Here is an 18,578-nt window from a genome sequence, read left to right as displayed (position 1 = left end):
TATCTCTAATGACTTCGTCTTAACGAGGTGTGAGAGTGGAACCTTCCTTAATTTAGAGAGTTAAAGGGAAAAGAATTTTGGGCTTTGAAGCCGATCAACACTGTTTATGGTTAGAACCATTTGACTGTTGTACACCTGTCTAAGAGTTTCAAAAGAATACAGGTTAATTGAAAATACAATCTGCACCCAAGGCGGAGTTGAGATGCATCCAGAATGGAACTGTGGAATACTAATTTAAGCACAGCAGAGAGGAATGTGACCTACAGTCCAATCATCCCAGGTGAGTGAACTTCATAAAAGCAGAACTAGCGCGCTGAAATAGACACAGAGTCCGAATACTATTGTTTAACTTTTCCTTTGCTCTTAATTGCGCTGGCCTTGTGAGTGATGTGCTTTAACTTAATAACGTAATGCCATTCTTGTTTTGCGATGGTATAAACATTCGACTCTTAGCATACAAGGAAAATTGGAATTAAAGAAAGGAGAGGATAAAATAATCCTATGCTAGCATTTCGTATACAGGCTTCGAGAGGCTACTAGAAGCCGCCAAGTTTCACCCCATCCACCGGGCGAATTCGACAGTATTCTGCATCCTGTTTCTATATGACTGTGTGCAGATATCTGTAATTTAATCCAGTCAGTGTGTAAACAATCCCAGATGTTCCTATTTCTACGATATCTCATGTTTGCCTGCGAAATGAAGACCATGAACAGTTCCTCTAACCCGATGTAGTACCACAGAGTCAATTAGATGAACCAATGTCCACCACGAAGACAGATTAAAGCACTGTAAAAGACAGTTTACTGCAACTTATTTCTTATGGTTTAGCACATTAATAGGTAGGGAGGCAACACGTAAAAAGTATTGGCACCTGCTTCTTATTTATGCAATAAATTCATTCCAATATATTACAGTGTATTCATGCAGTAATGTTCTTAGGTTTGTCGGTATTTAGTTTGATGGTTCAAATGGCTCTGAGCACTATGGGACTCAACATCTTAGGTCATAAGTCCCCTAGAACTTAGAACTACTTAAACCTAACTAACCTAAGGACATCACACACACCCATGCCCGAGGCAGGATTCGAACCTGCGACCGTAGCAGCCTCGCGGTTCCGGACTGCAGCGCCAGAACCGCACGGCCACCGCGGCCGGCATTTAGTTTAGATTCGAAGATTCGGAGTAAGCATTCACAGAGCATATCTGAAAAAAAAATCACCTAAAGTATACTTGTCACTGTCGCCTTAATGTCAAACACGAAGGATGCCTATCAGGAAACATGCTGAACATTTGTATGTTCATCCAACAATTATTTTTCATTGCTGAGCATAAAATTCAGCATGCAGATTGGCTCTCTATACATTAAAGAAAACTTGAGAGTTTCAAACGTGGACTGATGGTAGAAGTGTATAGTCTTTGCCGTGAAAATGTTTGCGCCAATACGGTACTGGTTGACTAGTACGGATATGATTTCCCGTTCAGTCGAGCGAGGACATCTTGTTGGTCAGTGTGCAGCTGTTTCCAGTCATGCCGTGCTATGCGAATATGAAGGAAGGTCAGTGTTAATGCGAATCAGCTGCGTTAGAATGTGGAGTGTGGAATAGTGTGTAGTAAGGATGAATTGATACGGAGGTTAGAAAAGTGTGCAGTTTTCTTTCGTACAGGTTGGATCCCTATCCCTTTAATCAGTATTTTATTTCACTCGTATTGTTATGCATGTGAAAAGCTTGGCATGTTAGCTTTAATTTTTGCAAATATATTGAACTTTAAAACGATGAAATTTCCTGCCAAAGGATATCGAAGAGTGTCATTCATGGGCCATGGAATTCTCTAATTTCAGAATTACCGTTTTAACCCATGAAACATCTCAAAATGAAATACTGTCACAGATTCACGTTACCAAAATCCCACATTTGTTCCAGATATCTGCTAGAGAGAGCCTGTGGCTGCTATTTGTAAGTAACAGCTTTCGCTGCTTGGTAGCAGTAACCACCTGACGTCAGGCAGCTGGAAGAATGTTACGGTATTTACTTTCTCTGGCAGCACCTAGGAGAGGCTTCTAAACGGGTCTGTCACGGAAGTCTCAAGAGTAAAATTAAACTCGAATACGTTTGAGAGAACCGTTAGTAAGTGGGTTAAAGATTTGGCTGCTTCTGCGTCATAAAGTGTAAAACACGTTATAAGAATATACTCTAGGGCTATTAATTTCTCCATAATGTATCTAGTCTTCTGTAGACAGCTGTAGTTAAGTGAAATTCAGAACTTTGGTTCTGAAAAAGTTCTCTTCAAGTAACGCCATTCGACTGAAGTGATACGTACTACGTAGAGTGAAATCTCTAGAACCCACTTCTTTGCAATACAAGGGTGCGGTCGAAACTGCGAAGCTCCACCTAGTCTTTTCTCTTGAAGCAGTCTACCGTACAAAAATAGCAGTTAAAGGAAACTACCCTTAGTTCAGTGTACTGCCTGGCGGTAATCCTAATGTTGCTGAAATAGTTCACAAAGTATTCTAACCAACTGGTGATGGTCTTCTTAGTGATAGGTAAAAACTTGTGACTGAACGGCGTACTGTTAATCAGATCTTGGTTGAAAGCAAAATCGTAATGGGGAAGAAAGTCAATTGTAGTTGTCGATAGTAGGACCTTAAATTCTCGTCGCTTGTCTGACATTAGCTTTGTGCATATCGTCTGAAACTGAATATTAAAGTTTCCAGCACATGCTAATGATGCTGGAAGCGTTGACAGAACCCACAAAACTCTTCTGAAGTTACTGGTATCTTAAGTCGAGGAACTTCTCGGAGTTCAGACTTCTAACGCGGAAAGTAAATGTTACGGTTCTACGAATAACAACCCGTAGCTTTACAAATGTTTCGAAGGAGTTTACTATAATTTCTTATAGCTGCTGAAAGATTCACGGTATCCAAATACCTAAAATAGTTAAGCGGAAAAACAAATTATTTTTCGGCGTTGGTATCACTGGTTGCACATGACGTAAATATCCTTCTCAACGATTTGAGATTGTGCAAATAAGATGGTTACAGCTTAAGTTCGCAGAAATCATTGACAAGGAAATTGGCGACGTGCAGGCATACGGTAGGAACTGTGGTGCAGCATTATTAATCACTGCAGGCTCTTCAGACGCCTCCAGTGCGATTGCTTGGAACCTAAGCAGACTAATAAGTTCGAACGCTCCACTGATACAAACGCTGGAAAATTAGTTTTCCCGCTTAACTATTTTAAAGTTTTGGATACCGTCAGTGTTTCAGCAGCTTTAAGAAATTATAGTAAAATACGTTGAAATATTCATAAAGCTACGGTTTGTTATTCGTAAAACGTTAGCGTTACGTTTGCAACAAGTGGTTCAGAGACTAGGCAAACTTAAATCTGCCGTTATGGCATAGTGATACTGTGAGATTTATGAGCATTTCATTAACAATATCCAAAGAAGCAACTTCGTAAAATAGCTCTGGTGTATTTCATACAATACAGTTAATCTTTTGTATCTGTATAACAGTAACTGTAAAACATCGTTAGTAGCTTTGATATGAAAGTCACATGTAAGACATGCTCTGGGATTCTGTGAAACTACTGTAAAATACTTCCTCTATAGGCGCTTGGGCTGCAGCAGGTTTGCACGAGGTCGAAGTGTACAGCACTACTTGGCGAAAGTTTGCAGCGGAGTTCATAGGAACATTCCTGTTGGTCCTCGTAGGCTGTGGCTCTACCACTGTAGCTTGGTCTGAAGGATACAAGCCAACGACTGTTCAAATTTCACTGGCCTTCGGGCTGATTGTTGCATGTGTTGTTCAGGTGAGTAACAGGTTTTTATTAATATATTTAAATCCAGTTGCTATATCCAGTGCAGTGAATGTACTGTTCAGAGATTTGTAATGGCAATGTCACTGGAAAAGTGTGCATTTTTGAGCTTAGCTATCATTTGATGCTATTAAGCAAGAATATAGACGTAATGGGTATATTGTGAAGCTTTAGTTCAAATATTACATTTATCCTCACTGAAACTATCGGACAAATTAGTTTGTCGGAAAATTTGCCGTAACTGCTTGCTTTTGGAACAGCTACGTTCTTTTCATGCTAATTCTGAAGTCTTCGGCAGTTACCTTAGCCATTTTATTTATCAGCTCCCGATTTGGCAGTTATTTTTCCTTTCGGAATAAATGTTACTGGTGGTAAGACCTTAGGGGACCAAACTGCTTAGGTCATCGGTCCTACTTAATCCAACTTACTCTAACTTACTCTATGCACAACATGCACACACGAGTGCGCAAGGGAGGACTCGAACCTCCGACGGGGAGATAAGAAGCCCTACACCGCGCGGCTACCCCGCGTGGTTGTCAGTTAGGATCGTCAAAATAGGTGAATGCATAACAGTAAACTGAACTAACATTTACAGAATTAACTGTCAGAATGAAAGTTATGCACTTGTAATATTTCATACACAAAATACCTAATCTTGGTTTGGGACAGTGCTGTCAACTGAAATAAAACGTTTTGACTTAGTGGTCTAACAGCCCCTATTAAGGTATTTATCTATAGTGGGAGGAATTGCACATCAGTCTTTCAGTTTTAAAGTGTGGTTTTTCTGAAACAGTTACATCGCCAATTTGTCTAAGTGAATGCCCTAAACAATCAAATGTTTGCCAGAATGTTTTACGTAGGCTGAAATACGTAAGCAAAGTAACTGAGTCTCTTCCTGAATTGAGTCTTATTACTTTCGGATTTTATTCCAATGAATGTATACCAGGCAAAACTAAAGTGTAAACTGATCCGTTAATGTGGTCAGTACTTCCGCTTGGATTCTTTCTTCTATAACGTGAAGACGTCACTGTTAAAGTATGAGCTATTTTCTCTAAGTATTTGAAATACCAAAGGTATTAAGAGCTATGGTGACAATATTACGTAATTGACCTCTAACTTTAGGCCTTAAATACATTACGTCAAGGGGACTGACTACTGTTCATTCTGATATACACATTTATACTGCTACTGTATAGTTCGTGTAGAGCTGGATGGTGTTTCATCACTCCTTGTAATTATTTCTTGTCTTTCGCGTTAAAATCAGTAAGTTTCAAAGTCAATGTAACGTCAGGATATATGCTTCTGTTCGACTTACGTAGTATACTCAGCATGCACTTAGACATCAGTGCCCGAAGCTGAAATAGCCTATGTTTTGGAGGAACCTATCATTTGTTATATAGTTCTGATAGTAACACTTGCAATTCAGTGTGAATGATCAAACCGTCACATTCATCGTAATGGTGCACCCTCTAAAAATACAAAACTGCCACGTTACGGGATTAGACGAATGAATCGCAGTCCTTAGACAACGGGCGAAATAAACGGTTGTGAGCAGGGGCCTACTCGAAACGAGCCGTGTGGTCATAAAATTTAGCTAATAAAAGCTTTTACTGAGTGTTTACTAAATATTTAAATTTTCCCGGAATCATAACTCACTTCTAAGGACCTTCCGTAACATTGCACTAGGTGCAATCCATCTGCATAGACTAGAAATTGAAACACACTATGGTTGTTTCATGCTCAAATCGTAGTCGGGCAAGCTATAGTTCAGTGTACGGAGAGATGATAGTTGCTGCGCAAGAGGTCATACCAGCAAATTGGGTGGTCGAAAAGTTACCAGCGAAAATACCGAAACTTATTGGTATTCTTAGCAGCTGTCCTCACGCTTGCTGTTATGGGCTATCCTGAACAAAAATTTCCCTGGCAGTCAAATTTGGATCACACTTTGTGAGCGTTACACGGTACACGTCAGTTGTGTTGACCCACGTTCATCTTAAGTCAATCATTGTACAGCACTCGGTGGAGGGTAAATAGAACCAATACTGGTGTTTCTCCCATACCATTGGTGAACAGAGAAAATTGGCGCAAGACACCGCACATACTTACCTATTTCTCATTATTTTAGTGAAAATTTGTTTTGACCAGGAAGGTTGTGGAGTGGTTTTGATTTCAATTGTTTTCTGGGGGTGCTAAACCGGAATTAATTTTGCCTGCAAAATTTCATGACCTTGAGAAAATGCAAAAACATTTTTGGCTGTTCCTTGCTTGTAACTAGGAAGTCATATTTTCGTAAATAACCTCCCTATTCGAAATGAGTGCATAAAATTTCCTAGAAATGCCGTTATTAAGGATTTTTCACCCACGAGCCGTCGTGCCCAAGCGTTAGTTAAAAACAGACGTATTTGTTCTGCCCTATGAAGAAACTCACTTTTCCGCTCCACAACTCGAATTGATTTTTAAAGGCTGTCAGTGAATTCCTCCAATTCTCTTCACATACCAACATTATATCGCATATGCAAAGGTCATTATTTCACAAATTACATAATGTAAAAGTTACACAAATCAGACCTTGTATTAGCTGTGACAAGAAATTTGGAATTTCAACGAAAAATCGTTGAAAATTATTCATATTAAGTTACATGATTACGTAAAAACAATTTGGGCAGAAATGTACCGTCGTTTAGAGGGTCCTAGCTGAGGTCCTTCGAAGGCAGTGGGTCTTGGTAAAGGTTCGGGTTGTTGCATCAGCATCGGGACTTCTTAATCCAGGGAGTAAGAGACAGTAAGAAAAGCTTGATCATCTCAAGGAGGGAGGATTACGAAAAAGATGACGTATCTTCCGCTTCGTGCAAGTGTCTCTACTCACACTCGGTCTCCTTTAGTCACTTAAGCTAGACCAGTGCTGCCTCACTGGGGCTGGACGTTCATTCCGCTCTTCGCACGATGTGAAAATCGGGGAGCAATGTGTTAGCTTTCCTGCCTCCACAAGTGCATTGACAGCCGTCTTTAACAATTACAAGTAATGGCTAGAGTCTAGTCCAGTGCAGGGCTCAGTTGCACTGGCAAGAGACCACTACTTGTTTTCCACGCAACTCGTTTTGTTCAGTGTTGTTCGACCGGATAACAACTGCTCCACGTGAAAGTAAACTGAATGTTGTCATGCAGTAGCTTCGGTGAGAAGTGGTGAGGCAATATTGGTTTCACTTTAGTGCGTTGAAGATACGTATTGCCTGCATTCCAAATCACTCGCTTTAGTCGCATGACCTTTCCCATACAGAGCCATGAGAAACAAATTTCCTCCTCCGGCCATCTCGTTCTGGTGTGCCGCTCGGGGCGCCAAAGTGAGAGTGGCGCCGAAGTGCTAGACGTATATCGTACTTTCCAGTTATCAGCGAAAACTGACAGGGGTAAAAGTGTAAGAAAAGTCGTTTGTGTGGAAAAGTTCTCTAACCAGCCATGTTGAAGGTATGGAATATAAAACGAAGACGTAGACGGAATCACATTTGCTTAGAACTTGAATACAAAGTGAATTTAGAAACGGTTCTTCTCGTCTTACTGGAGCTTCCATAACGGATAACACATTCTACATTGTATTCAACGTAAAACTGGGAGGAATTCACAAAGTTACAGCTGATAATAATGGATTTGGAATGGAAAGTGTTTTAAGGAGACAGTCGACACACGTCAGTTCTCAATTAGCGCTTGAGCCCTAAGTTTGTCGGAGATATAAAGGTAGTGAAATAGGTAGGAAATTTTGTACACTTCCATTCTGAATAGAAGTTACTTACCAGAAGTTGGTACTTTGTTAGATGCAACAAGTGCCCAAAATGGTACTGTAACGTGCGCGTGGGGCACACAATACTCATTAAAGCCTGTACTATGGTAAGTGAGCGGGGTTCACCTTACGAGACAGGATTTTCGTATAGATATTGACCGCGTGTACCTGAATAGTGGCAAATCAGACTTACACCCACTCTGTAATAACAATGATCCGTCAAGTAAGTTCGAAATGCAATTACACGTCAGGATGGACCAAAAGCAACACTGAAGATGCTACCAATTTAATAATAATGCGGTCGCCAGCCTAATTAGGCATTGAGTTTCTTCCTTGTACAAGTTGATGTATATTCATGCAAAACACGTAGTAACACTGCGCAACATAGTAAAATTTTAGAACCAGAAAATCTATTGAACTGATAGTTTCACGTTCAGTACTGATATGGAAAAACCATGAATACATAACACTACACTATAATGTATACTACAAAGCTTCGTACTGTCTATTGATCTGATTAAAATAGGGCATAGGTTACCCTAGAAATAGCACTTTCGAGCCACACACAAAATGTCAATTTTGATGAAGATAAAACACTGATAAATTTTGACTTATATATTGACTTTAACTTTTGCTGGTCAAACCAATGTGGAACACTACAGAATTCAAATGAATAAAAAGGGGCGGGGGCCCTGTAACTGTTATGATCACTATATTTAAAAAATTGATTACTGAAATTATCATGCGTTCACGATTTCCAGTATGAGTTACTACTCTTTTTATCTTATTTACTTCTCATTTAAATACCTTTATATCTGTCTCGAAATAATTAAACTTCATTACTATATCAATATTAGTTACCTTTCAACTTCATTAGACCTTCGTTATTCATTTACTGGTTCATTAACAAAACAGTTCTTTAAACACCATTCAAACATAACTAGGTCTGCAAGTAATTATTATTTATTATTAACAAAATTTAATTTTTCATTTCGGGACACTCGGATTGCACAACATTTGGAAAGGATCCTGTCTAGGTTAGCTGTGAGGATAATTAAATGAGGGGAAAGTTCTGGTAAAATTTAGGTTATTATTGAACAGTTCACTCTATGGTCCATACGAATACAGTACTAAAAGTTTCAACCTGCTTTTATCGATGCGGCGGTTGGCGACCGGCGAGATGGCGAGGCACAGAGCACACACACAACCACAGCTATGGCTCTTGACGTATCGGCACTTCAATTCTTCTTAGCGTCGCAATACTTCTCCATTTAGTGCCTATGGAATTTTGCCATGCTGTGTGGGCGTTGGAACAGCATACTCGAGGCTCAGTGAAACGTCTTCCTGGAGAGCCTCCTCGCTCCAGAAGGTGTTGCTCAGACCAATGCCAAACTCCAACTACCACTGCTGAGCCCGTTGTGCCATGCAGTGCCCGCGTGCATTTTCCCGCGCTCGCCTGCCATCCACCTTTCACCGCTCCCCTACAGACAGGGTATTCACCCGAGGTTTTACATTATACATATCCTAACACATTGCCTGCGTATGGACCAGACGTACAGTTAAGATTTTAAACATCTTGCAACAGTTTCAACATTTGTTACATTTCAATTCTATTAAAATACTGCTTGACATTTGACATAAAGCATTAATATTCACATTCAAACTTGTTCAGTTTTCTTAACACAATGACATGAAACAAAAAAGAAATGAAATCAGAACATCAGTTACACTAGTTTATCGAAAAATCAGATGGAAAAAAATTTACTTAACTGTACAATAGTGCAGCGTCGTTGTTGTTACAGTACCTTTTGCATTTTTCAGTGTTGCATCACGAAATTTTTTGGCAAACATATTCGGATGCAGCACCTAAAAATAGAAAAAAAAACTTTGCCACTTGGTGCCGTTTTTAACAAAAATTTACTGTTACCTTGATATGCACGATGGTGGCAGCAGTCTTTCGTGAATACAGGTTCTTTGAATTTATCTAAAAAGGTTTAGCATGAGCTATGTGGTTCTAAGGAGTCCCATTTAAATTCGTAAGAAAGTTACTTCCCCCTCACATTGTTGTGCCTTTAGACGCTCTTGTGCCCGATTCTGTCTGGGTTGCTTTTACCTTTACCTGTCGGCTTTACTGTCACGACCATTTCTAACTCTGACTTACCTGTGTAGTTGCTTCCTACCTTTTTGCGTGTCATGAAATGGGCTAACGACTCAGTAGCAAGTCCCTTTAAACATACAATAACCTTTCCATGGTTTACAAATATCTCCTGTGAAAGTGTGGTGCATTTCTCGTCACACCATAGCCCATGCTGACGCCTGCTTTCTGACGCAGAACAAGGATGTGGTTGCAGTCCTATTCTGGGAAGTCACCTTCTTAAAGGTTTACTTTTATGCAACATGTGGCTACTAAAAACTAGCTTCATGCAGAAGCTTGACCCCACTTACTTGTCAACATCTTTAGTTGTAAATCACTCTCTTCCATACATACAGGGCCATAGTCTTGCTGGATTCTATGGTTGATAATTTATGGCTCGGCTCCACCTTGTTGAGAATTGCTGTACCGTTCCTGTGGTCTCCCAGCCGAAGTTAGGTTCTTACTTCGTCAGAGGGTACAAAGTATTGATCACGTAAGCGATCATCCATCAGTTTCCTCACACTAAAACTTCTTTTTGTGTAAACGGTGCATCGCCTCGCTGACACCCTCCAGCAGAATTACCAGCTGAAATGCACCTCTAACTTCTGCCAGGAGCTTCACATAACCTGCTGTTCCGCATATCCTGTTCAGTACACTACCCAGATAACGAATTAATCTGGTTCAAGATCATATAGTTACTCCCATGATCATTCAGTGTCCAGTTGTTTTGCAAGAGTATCAGGGTGCTACTGCTACTTACACTGATCAGCCAGAACATTGACCATCTACCTAATAGTATGTCCACATTTGGTACAAATAACAGCAGTGCCGTTTCGTGGCATAGCAGTGAGGCCCTAGCAAATCGCTGGAGCAAGTTGGCACCACATCTGTGCACATACCATTCCCGTGAATTATAGGGAAGCGGGGCACATTAAATAACATAAGATGGGTTAGTGGGTTCAGATCTGGCGAGCTGGGGAGGGCGTGAGCACATTAGAGCTCACTACTGTTCTGTGAACCACTCAACCACAATCCTGCCTTTGTGACATGGCGCATTATTCCGCTAAAACTGCACTGCCATCGGGAAACATGATCCTCATGAACGGATGTACGTGGTCTGCAACCAGTGTACACGGCTGCTCAGCTGTCATGGTGTCTTGCACGAACTCCACTGGACCCATGGATGCCCACGTGAATGTTCCCACAGTACAGGCGTGAAAGAGCAGTTCCCCCAGAAGACGATGGATTCGTGCCCTCGTATCAGCATGATAAAGGTATCGGGATTCATCAGACCATATAATGCTCTACCATTGCGCCAACATCCAGTGCGGATGGTCATGTCCATTTCAGTCGCAGTTGCAGATGTGGTGTCAACATTGGCACATGAGTGGGTCGTTAGCTGTGGAGGCTCATCATGAGGAGTGTTAGTTGCGCTTTATGCTCACACATACTTGTCTGCTGACCGGCATTAGTCTGACGTTACTAGGCGCCCAGTCCGGAACCGCGCGACTGCTACGTCGCAGGTTCGAATCCTGCCTCGGGCATGGATGTGTGTGATGTCCTTAGGTTGGTTAGGTTTAGGTAGTTCTAAGTTCTAGGGGACTGATGACCACAGTTGTTATGTCCCATAGTGCTCAGAGCCATTTGAACCATTTTTTCTGACGTTAGGTCCGCCACAGTTCTGCGCCTCGCCTGTTTCACCAGTCTGGCCAGCCTATGGCCTCAGACATCTGTAATGAGGTTAGCCATGCTATCACACGTCTGAACATGGTTTCACATCGGCATCAGACTATTCAGTTACAGAAGTGAACACTCGGTCAACATTCACTTTGACGATCCAGCTTATTCACATATGAACATCTGGTTGGTTATTGCCCCTCTAATAAACTCAATGTCAAAGAGACCACTGCGGCACAACACTTCATACGTGCCTCAAAGAAGCAATCCACCGTCTTTGCAGACAGTAGCTCATATCCTGGTGGAATGGTTCCTCCTCCTGCCTATCCATGCTAAGACTGGTCTTCTGAACACTTTACCTCTAATGTTGGACAACTCATTGAGTGGAACTAGTTCTGTTTTGACAGTGGTTTTTGTCACAGTTTTAAAAGCCATTCTGGGTAGGTGAGGGTTGGTTGGAACTGGTCACATGCTAGGTGGGGGTGACCCTAAACTGTATTGCCTTTACCAGTCGCCTGTCATCCACTTGCACTTAGATGTGGTCAGCCCTCCTTCCGCTACACCCCATTTTTCGTGTCAGCGATAGCTCTCAAATTAATAGTGGGTGTTGTTCCTCTTGTCACCACTTTGATAACGGATTGGAGCTGACTTCTGTCGCATGCAGGGGCGTGGGCGACATTCGCCTGGCCCCACCCACCTGATGACTTGATTTTTCGCCTTTTTGTTATTGATTGTCCACCATATGTCCATTACATTTTAGCCTTCTCACTTTCACTATTAAGCATCTCATAGATAAGAGATTCTTTACTATGCAGTTTTCTTAACATTTAATCGGGTTAGTGAGGGATGAAATGCGACCTTCTGTCCGTTCTGTCTTATGTATAGGTCCGATCAATATACCTTCTGGAAATTCTTAGCTCTGACGTCAGTCTTACCTTCAATGCATGCCTTAAAGCTCCTACCTTCAATAATCTTTTCAAATTTGTGGCGGTCACCAACTCAGGATGAACTATCTAGGCCTATGGACTGACGAACACGCTGTTCAGTCCCGTAACAAGCAAACAAGTGTCCAACCAACCGTTTCGCACGCAAATAGTTACAGGGGGTGTGCAGTAGTAGTTTCATTGATTTTGTTTCATAGTAAAGTGTATTCTTTCGGTTCAGGATTTCTCATGTGGAAGGACTACGAGTTAACACATTAGTTCAATCCGTTTAACATAACGAGATAAGGTCACCACTTGATTAGTCATTTTTACAATTCAAATTTAGGGTGACCATCCTGTTCTAATGGCACGTAGAGCTCTTCAAAACAAACTGACACAACGCTCGTCGTGAGGCATTTGTAATGGGTAGTTAGCATTATCTAACAAATGCTTGATTTTTGAAGTCACCTGAAGCATTTTGTACAGGGGCTCGTGCAACAATAGTCTGCTCACAGTAGAGCTAGTACTGCTGTTAACATATATTCTAATTATGCAGATACTGAAATAAAGGTAAACAGACTATTTCATTATTCACATGTTTGTGACACGAGGCAGATGAAATAACTTGAAAATTTTGTACAATGAACAGCACAATCTCAGATGCCTTGCATCCTCGCGTACGTTAATACCATCAGAAAATTACAAAATAAGGAATCAGCGAGCGATGGATGGTATATGGTGTTTCAGTGCCTGGGTCATGTGAGCGGCGCGCACGTAAACCCAGCAGTAACGGTGGGCCTGTTGTCAGCCGGCCACGTTTTCCTCCTGAGGGCCGTGATGTACATAGCGGCCCAGTGTGCTGGCGCAATCGCTGCTGCTGTTGTCCTCAAGGTACGAAAAGAGCTGTCGGGATATTAACATAGTTTTATTAGTTTAATTAGTACTTCCATAGATCATGAATACCACACGTCGTAATGGTGTGGAACGTGTCGGGTTAATGAAAGGTGTCTATACATGATATTAAATTACACAAGATATTACATGATACTTAATATTTTTTTGGGGTGGAGGATGGGGAAATTACCCACTTACTATATCCAAATGTCATCTGAGTAGGAGTTGCCATTCAGAAATTTTTTAATTTCCTTTTAAATGCTATATGGCTATCACTTTTGATGCTATTAGGTAAGTGACCAGACTTCTGTGGCAGCGTAATTTACCCCTTTCTGAGCCAAAGTTAGATTTAACCTTGAGTAGTGAAGATCATCCTTTCTCCTAGTGTTGTAGCTATGTACACTGCTATTACTTTCGAGTTCGTTCGATCTGTTACTAACAAATTTCATAAGTGAATATATCCCTAGCTCTTTAAATAAGTGTCTGCAGGATGATCTTGGATGAGCTCCAGCAATTATTCTAATTAAACGCTTTTGTGCAATGAACACTTTTACTCAGTTACCGCAGAATGACGCCATACGAAAGCAGAGAATGAAAATAGGCGTGGTAAGCTAATTTACTGAGATGGATATCGCCAAAAATTGGCAATGACTTTTAATAGCGTAAGTATCTGGAATCAAACGTTTCAGCAGATCTTCAGTGTGTTTTTCCCAGTTCAACCCCTCATCAATGCATACACGTAGAAATTGTGAATATTCTACCTTAGCTACCTATTTCTGACCGAAGTCTATATTTACAGCTCAGTTGTTAGAGCGCTTGCCCGTGAAAGGCAAAGGTCCCGAGTTCGAGTCTCGGTCTGGCACGCAGTTTTAATCTGCCAGGAAGTTTCTATATTTGTTAATGGTGTCATTCCATTTACTGTGTACAACTGTATATGTTTTGTCAAAGTTTGAGAGCCTATTTGCAGAGAACCACTTAATGATTTTCTGAAAAAACATCGCTCACAATTTCATTAGTTAATTCTTGTCTGTTGGGTGTCATAGCTATACTTCTATCATTGGCAAAAAGTACCAGCTTTCTATCTTCGTGAATACAGAAAGGCAAGTCATTAATATATTAAGACAGCAGAGGCCCCAAGACCGAACCTTGTGGGTCTCCCCCCCCCCCCCCCATTCTTGGTTGTTCCCGAGTCTGAGAAATCACAAGGTTTTTGGATCTTATGTGAACTGCGTATTTAAACTTTCTGCACTGTTCCAGTTAGGTCTGATGTAAACCATTTAAGCACTGTCCCATTCAGCTCACAGTACTTCAGATTATCTAAAAGTATTCTATGATTTACACAATCAAAAGCCTTTGAGAGATCACAAAAATCCCAACGGGTGACTTCTGGTTACGCAGAGCTTTTAGTATTTCATTAGTGAAAGTATACATAGCACTTTCCGTTGAAAAACCTTTCTGGAAACCAAACTGACATTTCGTTAAAACTTTATTTTTTACAAAGGTGTGAAGCTATTGTAAAATACATTACTTTTCAAGAATTTTGGAGAAGGCAGTCAGAAGAGAGGTTGGGCGGTAGTTGACATCAGATGTATCCCCTTTCTATGCAGTGTTTTACCAATGACTGAAGTATGTCTATCTGGGAAAATACCCTTCAGAGAGTTATTACGTCTGTGGCTAAGAATCCCAATTACCTCTTGGGAACAAACTTTTACTACAGTGCTGGAAATTCAATCAATTCCATGTGAGCTTTTATTCTTGAGTTCATCGTCTTCCTAATTTCAGATGGAGAGGTGGGTGGAATTTCAGTTATATCAAATGGTGTGGGTAAGGCCTCTTCCATTAACTGCCTTGCATCTTCTAATGAAAATTTAGATACCGTTTTCTCTACAACATTTAAAAAATGATTATTCAAAATGTTTTAGACTTCTGGCTTGTTAAGTTTCTATTCGCTTTGATGGTAATGCCGTCATCCTGTACTCTTAGTTGCCCTGACTCCTTTGTAATAATATTCCAAATTGTTTTGATTTTTATTGGGTATTAATCTGACATGATGCACATGTTTCTGGACTTCTTAATAACCTTCCTTAATGTAGCACAGTAGTTTTAATATTTGGCTGTTTCTGGGTCGTTAAGAACAAGAGTAGACAGTTCCCTTTTGAGGTTAAGATATTTTTATTCCTTTGGTAAGCCAAGGTTTTTTGCATGGTTTCTTATAATTAGGTTTAACTATATTCTTGGGGAAACAGTTTCCTGGTTCTCTTAAGAGTATCATGAAATAAGTTATATTTTAAATTAGCATCAGGTTCCTTGTACTCCTCATCCTAGTCAAATCGCAGAAGATTTTCCCTGACCTTTCTAATTGAGTTATTAACTGAACGCACAACTGTGGAGGGTAGTTTTGAATTACTGAATGGATCTGTCATAAACTGTAACTAGTTGGGCACCATGATCAGAAAGGCCATTCTCAACAGCACAAAGATTTGTTTTTAAACTTACCTTGCTCTATAAGTGTTATCAATGTGCTGCTGTCCTTTACTACCTGAGTAGGAAAATAACTGACAGATGTCAAATTAAAAGAACTGAGCAAGACCTCCAGATCATTCTTCCTATTGCATTCTTTCAGTGAATCAACATTGAAGTCCTCACAAATAATTTGCTTTCCCCTGTCTGACAGAAAGCACAAGAAGGTATCAAAGTTTTCCAGAAGTAAATGAGTTTCCTGAAAGGGACCTTTATATACTGTTAAAATAAGAGCCCTCCTTCAGTTTAAGTTGACAGGCACATGATTCTGTATGTTGCTCTAGACAAATTTTTTATATCTAAGCTTTTTACACAGTGATAACTTTTGACGTATATGGCAACTCCTCTCACCTTATTCTCTCTACTCATATGTGTAGCTAGTTTATAACCACTGATATTTACCTTTTCCGTATCAGACACAACGTGATTCTCATACCGGCATAGTATATCTCCTACATTATCAGATTCAATGTCATCTAAACAAACCAGGAGCTCAGCTACTTTATTCAATCTTGGAATAATTTGGTGAAAAATGGTAACATTATTTGTTACTTTGAGAATCTTTTTCTTTAATCCGCCAATATTGTGGTAAATATAGTAACATTATTATTTACTTTACTGTTGTGAGTCTTGGGAGTTCTGGACCTCTTCAGTACCTGCCTGCCTGAACTTCCCATTGGACACTGATATTAATCTAAAAAAGATACATCCATGAGTATTAGTGTCCCCTTATGGATTTCGCTAACAACCCTGCCAGTTTACCCTTCCCTTCCCTTTCCTATTGAGGTATAAGCCATGCCTTACGAAATCTCCCCCCCCCCCCCCCTATCAATAGCATCTACAGGAACCAAGCCAATGTCTGAGAGTGGCCCCCCTATGCAACTGATCAAACTCCATATTTACTTTCCTGACAGCTGTTAAACTGGTGCTGATCATGCCACACGAAAGCAGGCACCAGCCCAACATTGGTGGGGGTCGTGCAGAGGCTGTTTCCTCCAGGTCACACTCAATACTGTAGCCCTGGTCACTATCAATATTGTTTCCCACTCCACCCACTATCACATGATCCTGCTTTGAGAAACCCTTGCACAAGGAACCTGTATCATCTACCACCTGGCTAAGACATGCACTTGGCTTGAATGTTTGTGACCTGGTACCTGTCACCTAATTTTTCTTGCAAAATCTGGCCCACACCTTCCATGGCTGCTACCTAGCAACAGAACTTTCCTCTTACTTTCTACTTCTCTCCAAACAGTTGGTTTCCTAATGAGATTCTGTTGCATCTTAACATCTAATACTGGAGCCTCTTCCTTAACTGTGGTAGCGAGGCAAATCTATTGGTTGTGCCAATTGGGAAACTCGCTGTTCTCTCTTTAGCCCCTGTTCCCAGCTACCACTTCCTACCGCTGTTTACCCTCCTCCCCCTTAATCTCTTCAGTTCCTCCCTCGCTCTGTCCAAATCAGCCTGATGGGCTCTTAATTTCTCCTTCTGTTCAGCTACAATCCTATCTCTTGAGCAAACCTCTGCAAAAGAACTGGAGAGTCTAGTTTGCTTGCGCAATTCCCACGCCACTAAAATTTCACCAATGAAACCACCTGTCACAACAGCTGCACAAAACTCCTGAACTAACTTTCCTACTGCAGCTCACACACTTAGTATCCATGGTAGTTTGGAAATTAGTAAATATCTTGTCTAAGTGATGACGATAATATATTAAATGCAGATGTAAAAGGACACTAAATGTTTTGGAAACTAATATGTAAGTAAACTATTAGCAAATGCACTTCAATTTGTGGTATAACGCTAAATATGCACGTTCAAAAATTGGGCCTAAACAGTCGAATGTAACCAAAACAAACAGTTTTTCGATTACTGGAAGAATACGCAAATAAACCTTTAATGGCAAGCTAGAAGAGCACACTAATGAACGTATTTGTGTTCAACTACAATTAATTACAACCTAAATTACTTACCTTTCACGAGAGCTCTGTCTCCGTACGTGCGGCCTTGTACAAGACATTCGTACATCTCGGACGATGTGAGTCGGTCACCTGAGTTCGCTAATTTCAAACTAACCTTTCTTCAGAATGATTAGTGACAGATAAGGCGCCCATTGATCTGTTGGCAAACCGCGGATCGGATGAGTGACGAAAATGAGATGGCAAATAATACAGTTCTCGTCTTTAGAAGGTAGAATTTCAAATAGTATTGGTCTTATTATGGGGAGACATGTAAAATCTGCTTTTCGTCCAAGATTAGGGTACTCTTAGGATCTGTTAAAGATGATATAGGTTTGAGTAAATAAGATCTAGAATATCCCTTGATGTTAGGGCTTGTCATACATTGGTTTGACCAATGGGACAATGTGTTAAGCATAGCACCGTACACACAGCTGAGCAAATCTTTCAGAGCATTCCCTTGGTACTGGTCATCCTAAGGAATAGTTAATGACGTGCGATGTCGGTTACTGGGATTATGCTGAGAAAGCCATTGATTAAATTAACATAGGTCAAAACGTATTATTAGTTGATAATTACATGTCGCGCAATCACTAAGAATTAGTGACAAAATGGATGTCAAATTAAACTAGACGTTAAGTACCAGTGTGTAATTATTCACATGCACAATCACCCTGTGTAGATAATCTCAACGATGTTGTATTAGCAGGTTACTTGATGGGGGCAGTAAAAACGAGTTATTGTAAAGAATATTAAACTTACTGCAGGTAGTCTGGACCTGCTCTTCTCAAAATGCTATTACGTATAGTATGACATGCGAGCACGACAGGTGACTCGGCTGTATTCGCGTAATTTGTTTGAATATATCTGTTCCCTATAAT

At 40.6% G+C, this 18,578-nt stretch overlaps 1 protein-coding gene across 1 annotated transcript in view; it reads left to right on the top strand.

Moving 5' to 3' along the window:
* Nucleotides 1-213: 213 nt before the first annotated feature.
* Nucleotides 214-18,578, top strand: part of LOC124722447 (aquaporin-5-like) — a 51,145-nt gene continuing 32,780 nt past the window's right edge. Inside the window, exons 1-3 of the mRNA XM_047247608.1 lie at nt 214-280; nt 3,610-3,809; nt 13,072-13,215. Of these exons, the coding sequence (XP_047103564.1) occupies nt 214-280; nt 3,610-3,809; nt 13,072-13,215 (411 nt within the window). The remainder of the gene's footprint in view (nt 281-3,609; nt 3,810-13,071; nt 13,216-18,578) is intronic.

Source organism: Schistocerca piceifrons, chromosome X, assembly GCF_021461385.2.
Source record: "Schistocerca piceifrons isolate TAMUIC-IGC-003096 chromosome X, iqSchPice1.1, whole genome shotgun sequence".
Taxonomy (NCBI): domain Eukaryota; kingdom Metazoa; phylum Arthropoda; class Insecta; order Orthoptera; family Acrididae; genus Schistocerca; species Schistocerca piceifrons.
Note: the sequence above shows the minus strand (reverse complement) of the source record. Positions and strands in the feature narration are given on the sequence as shown.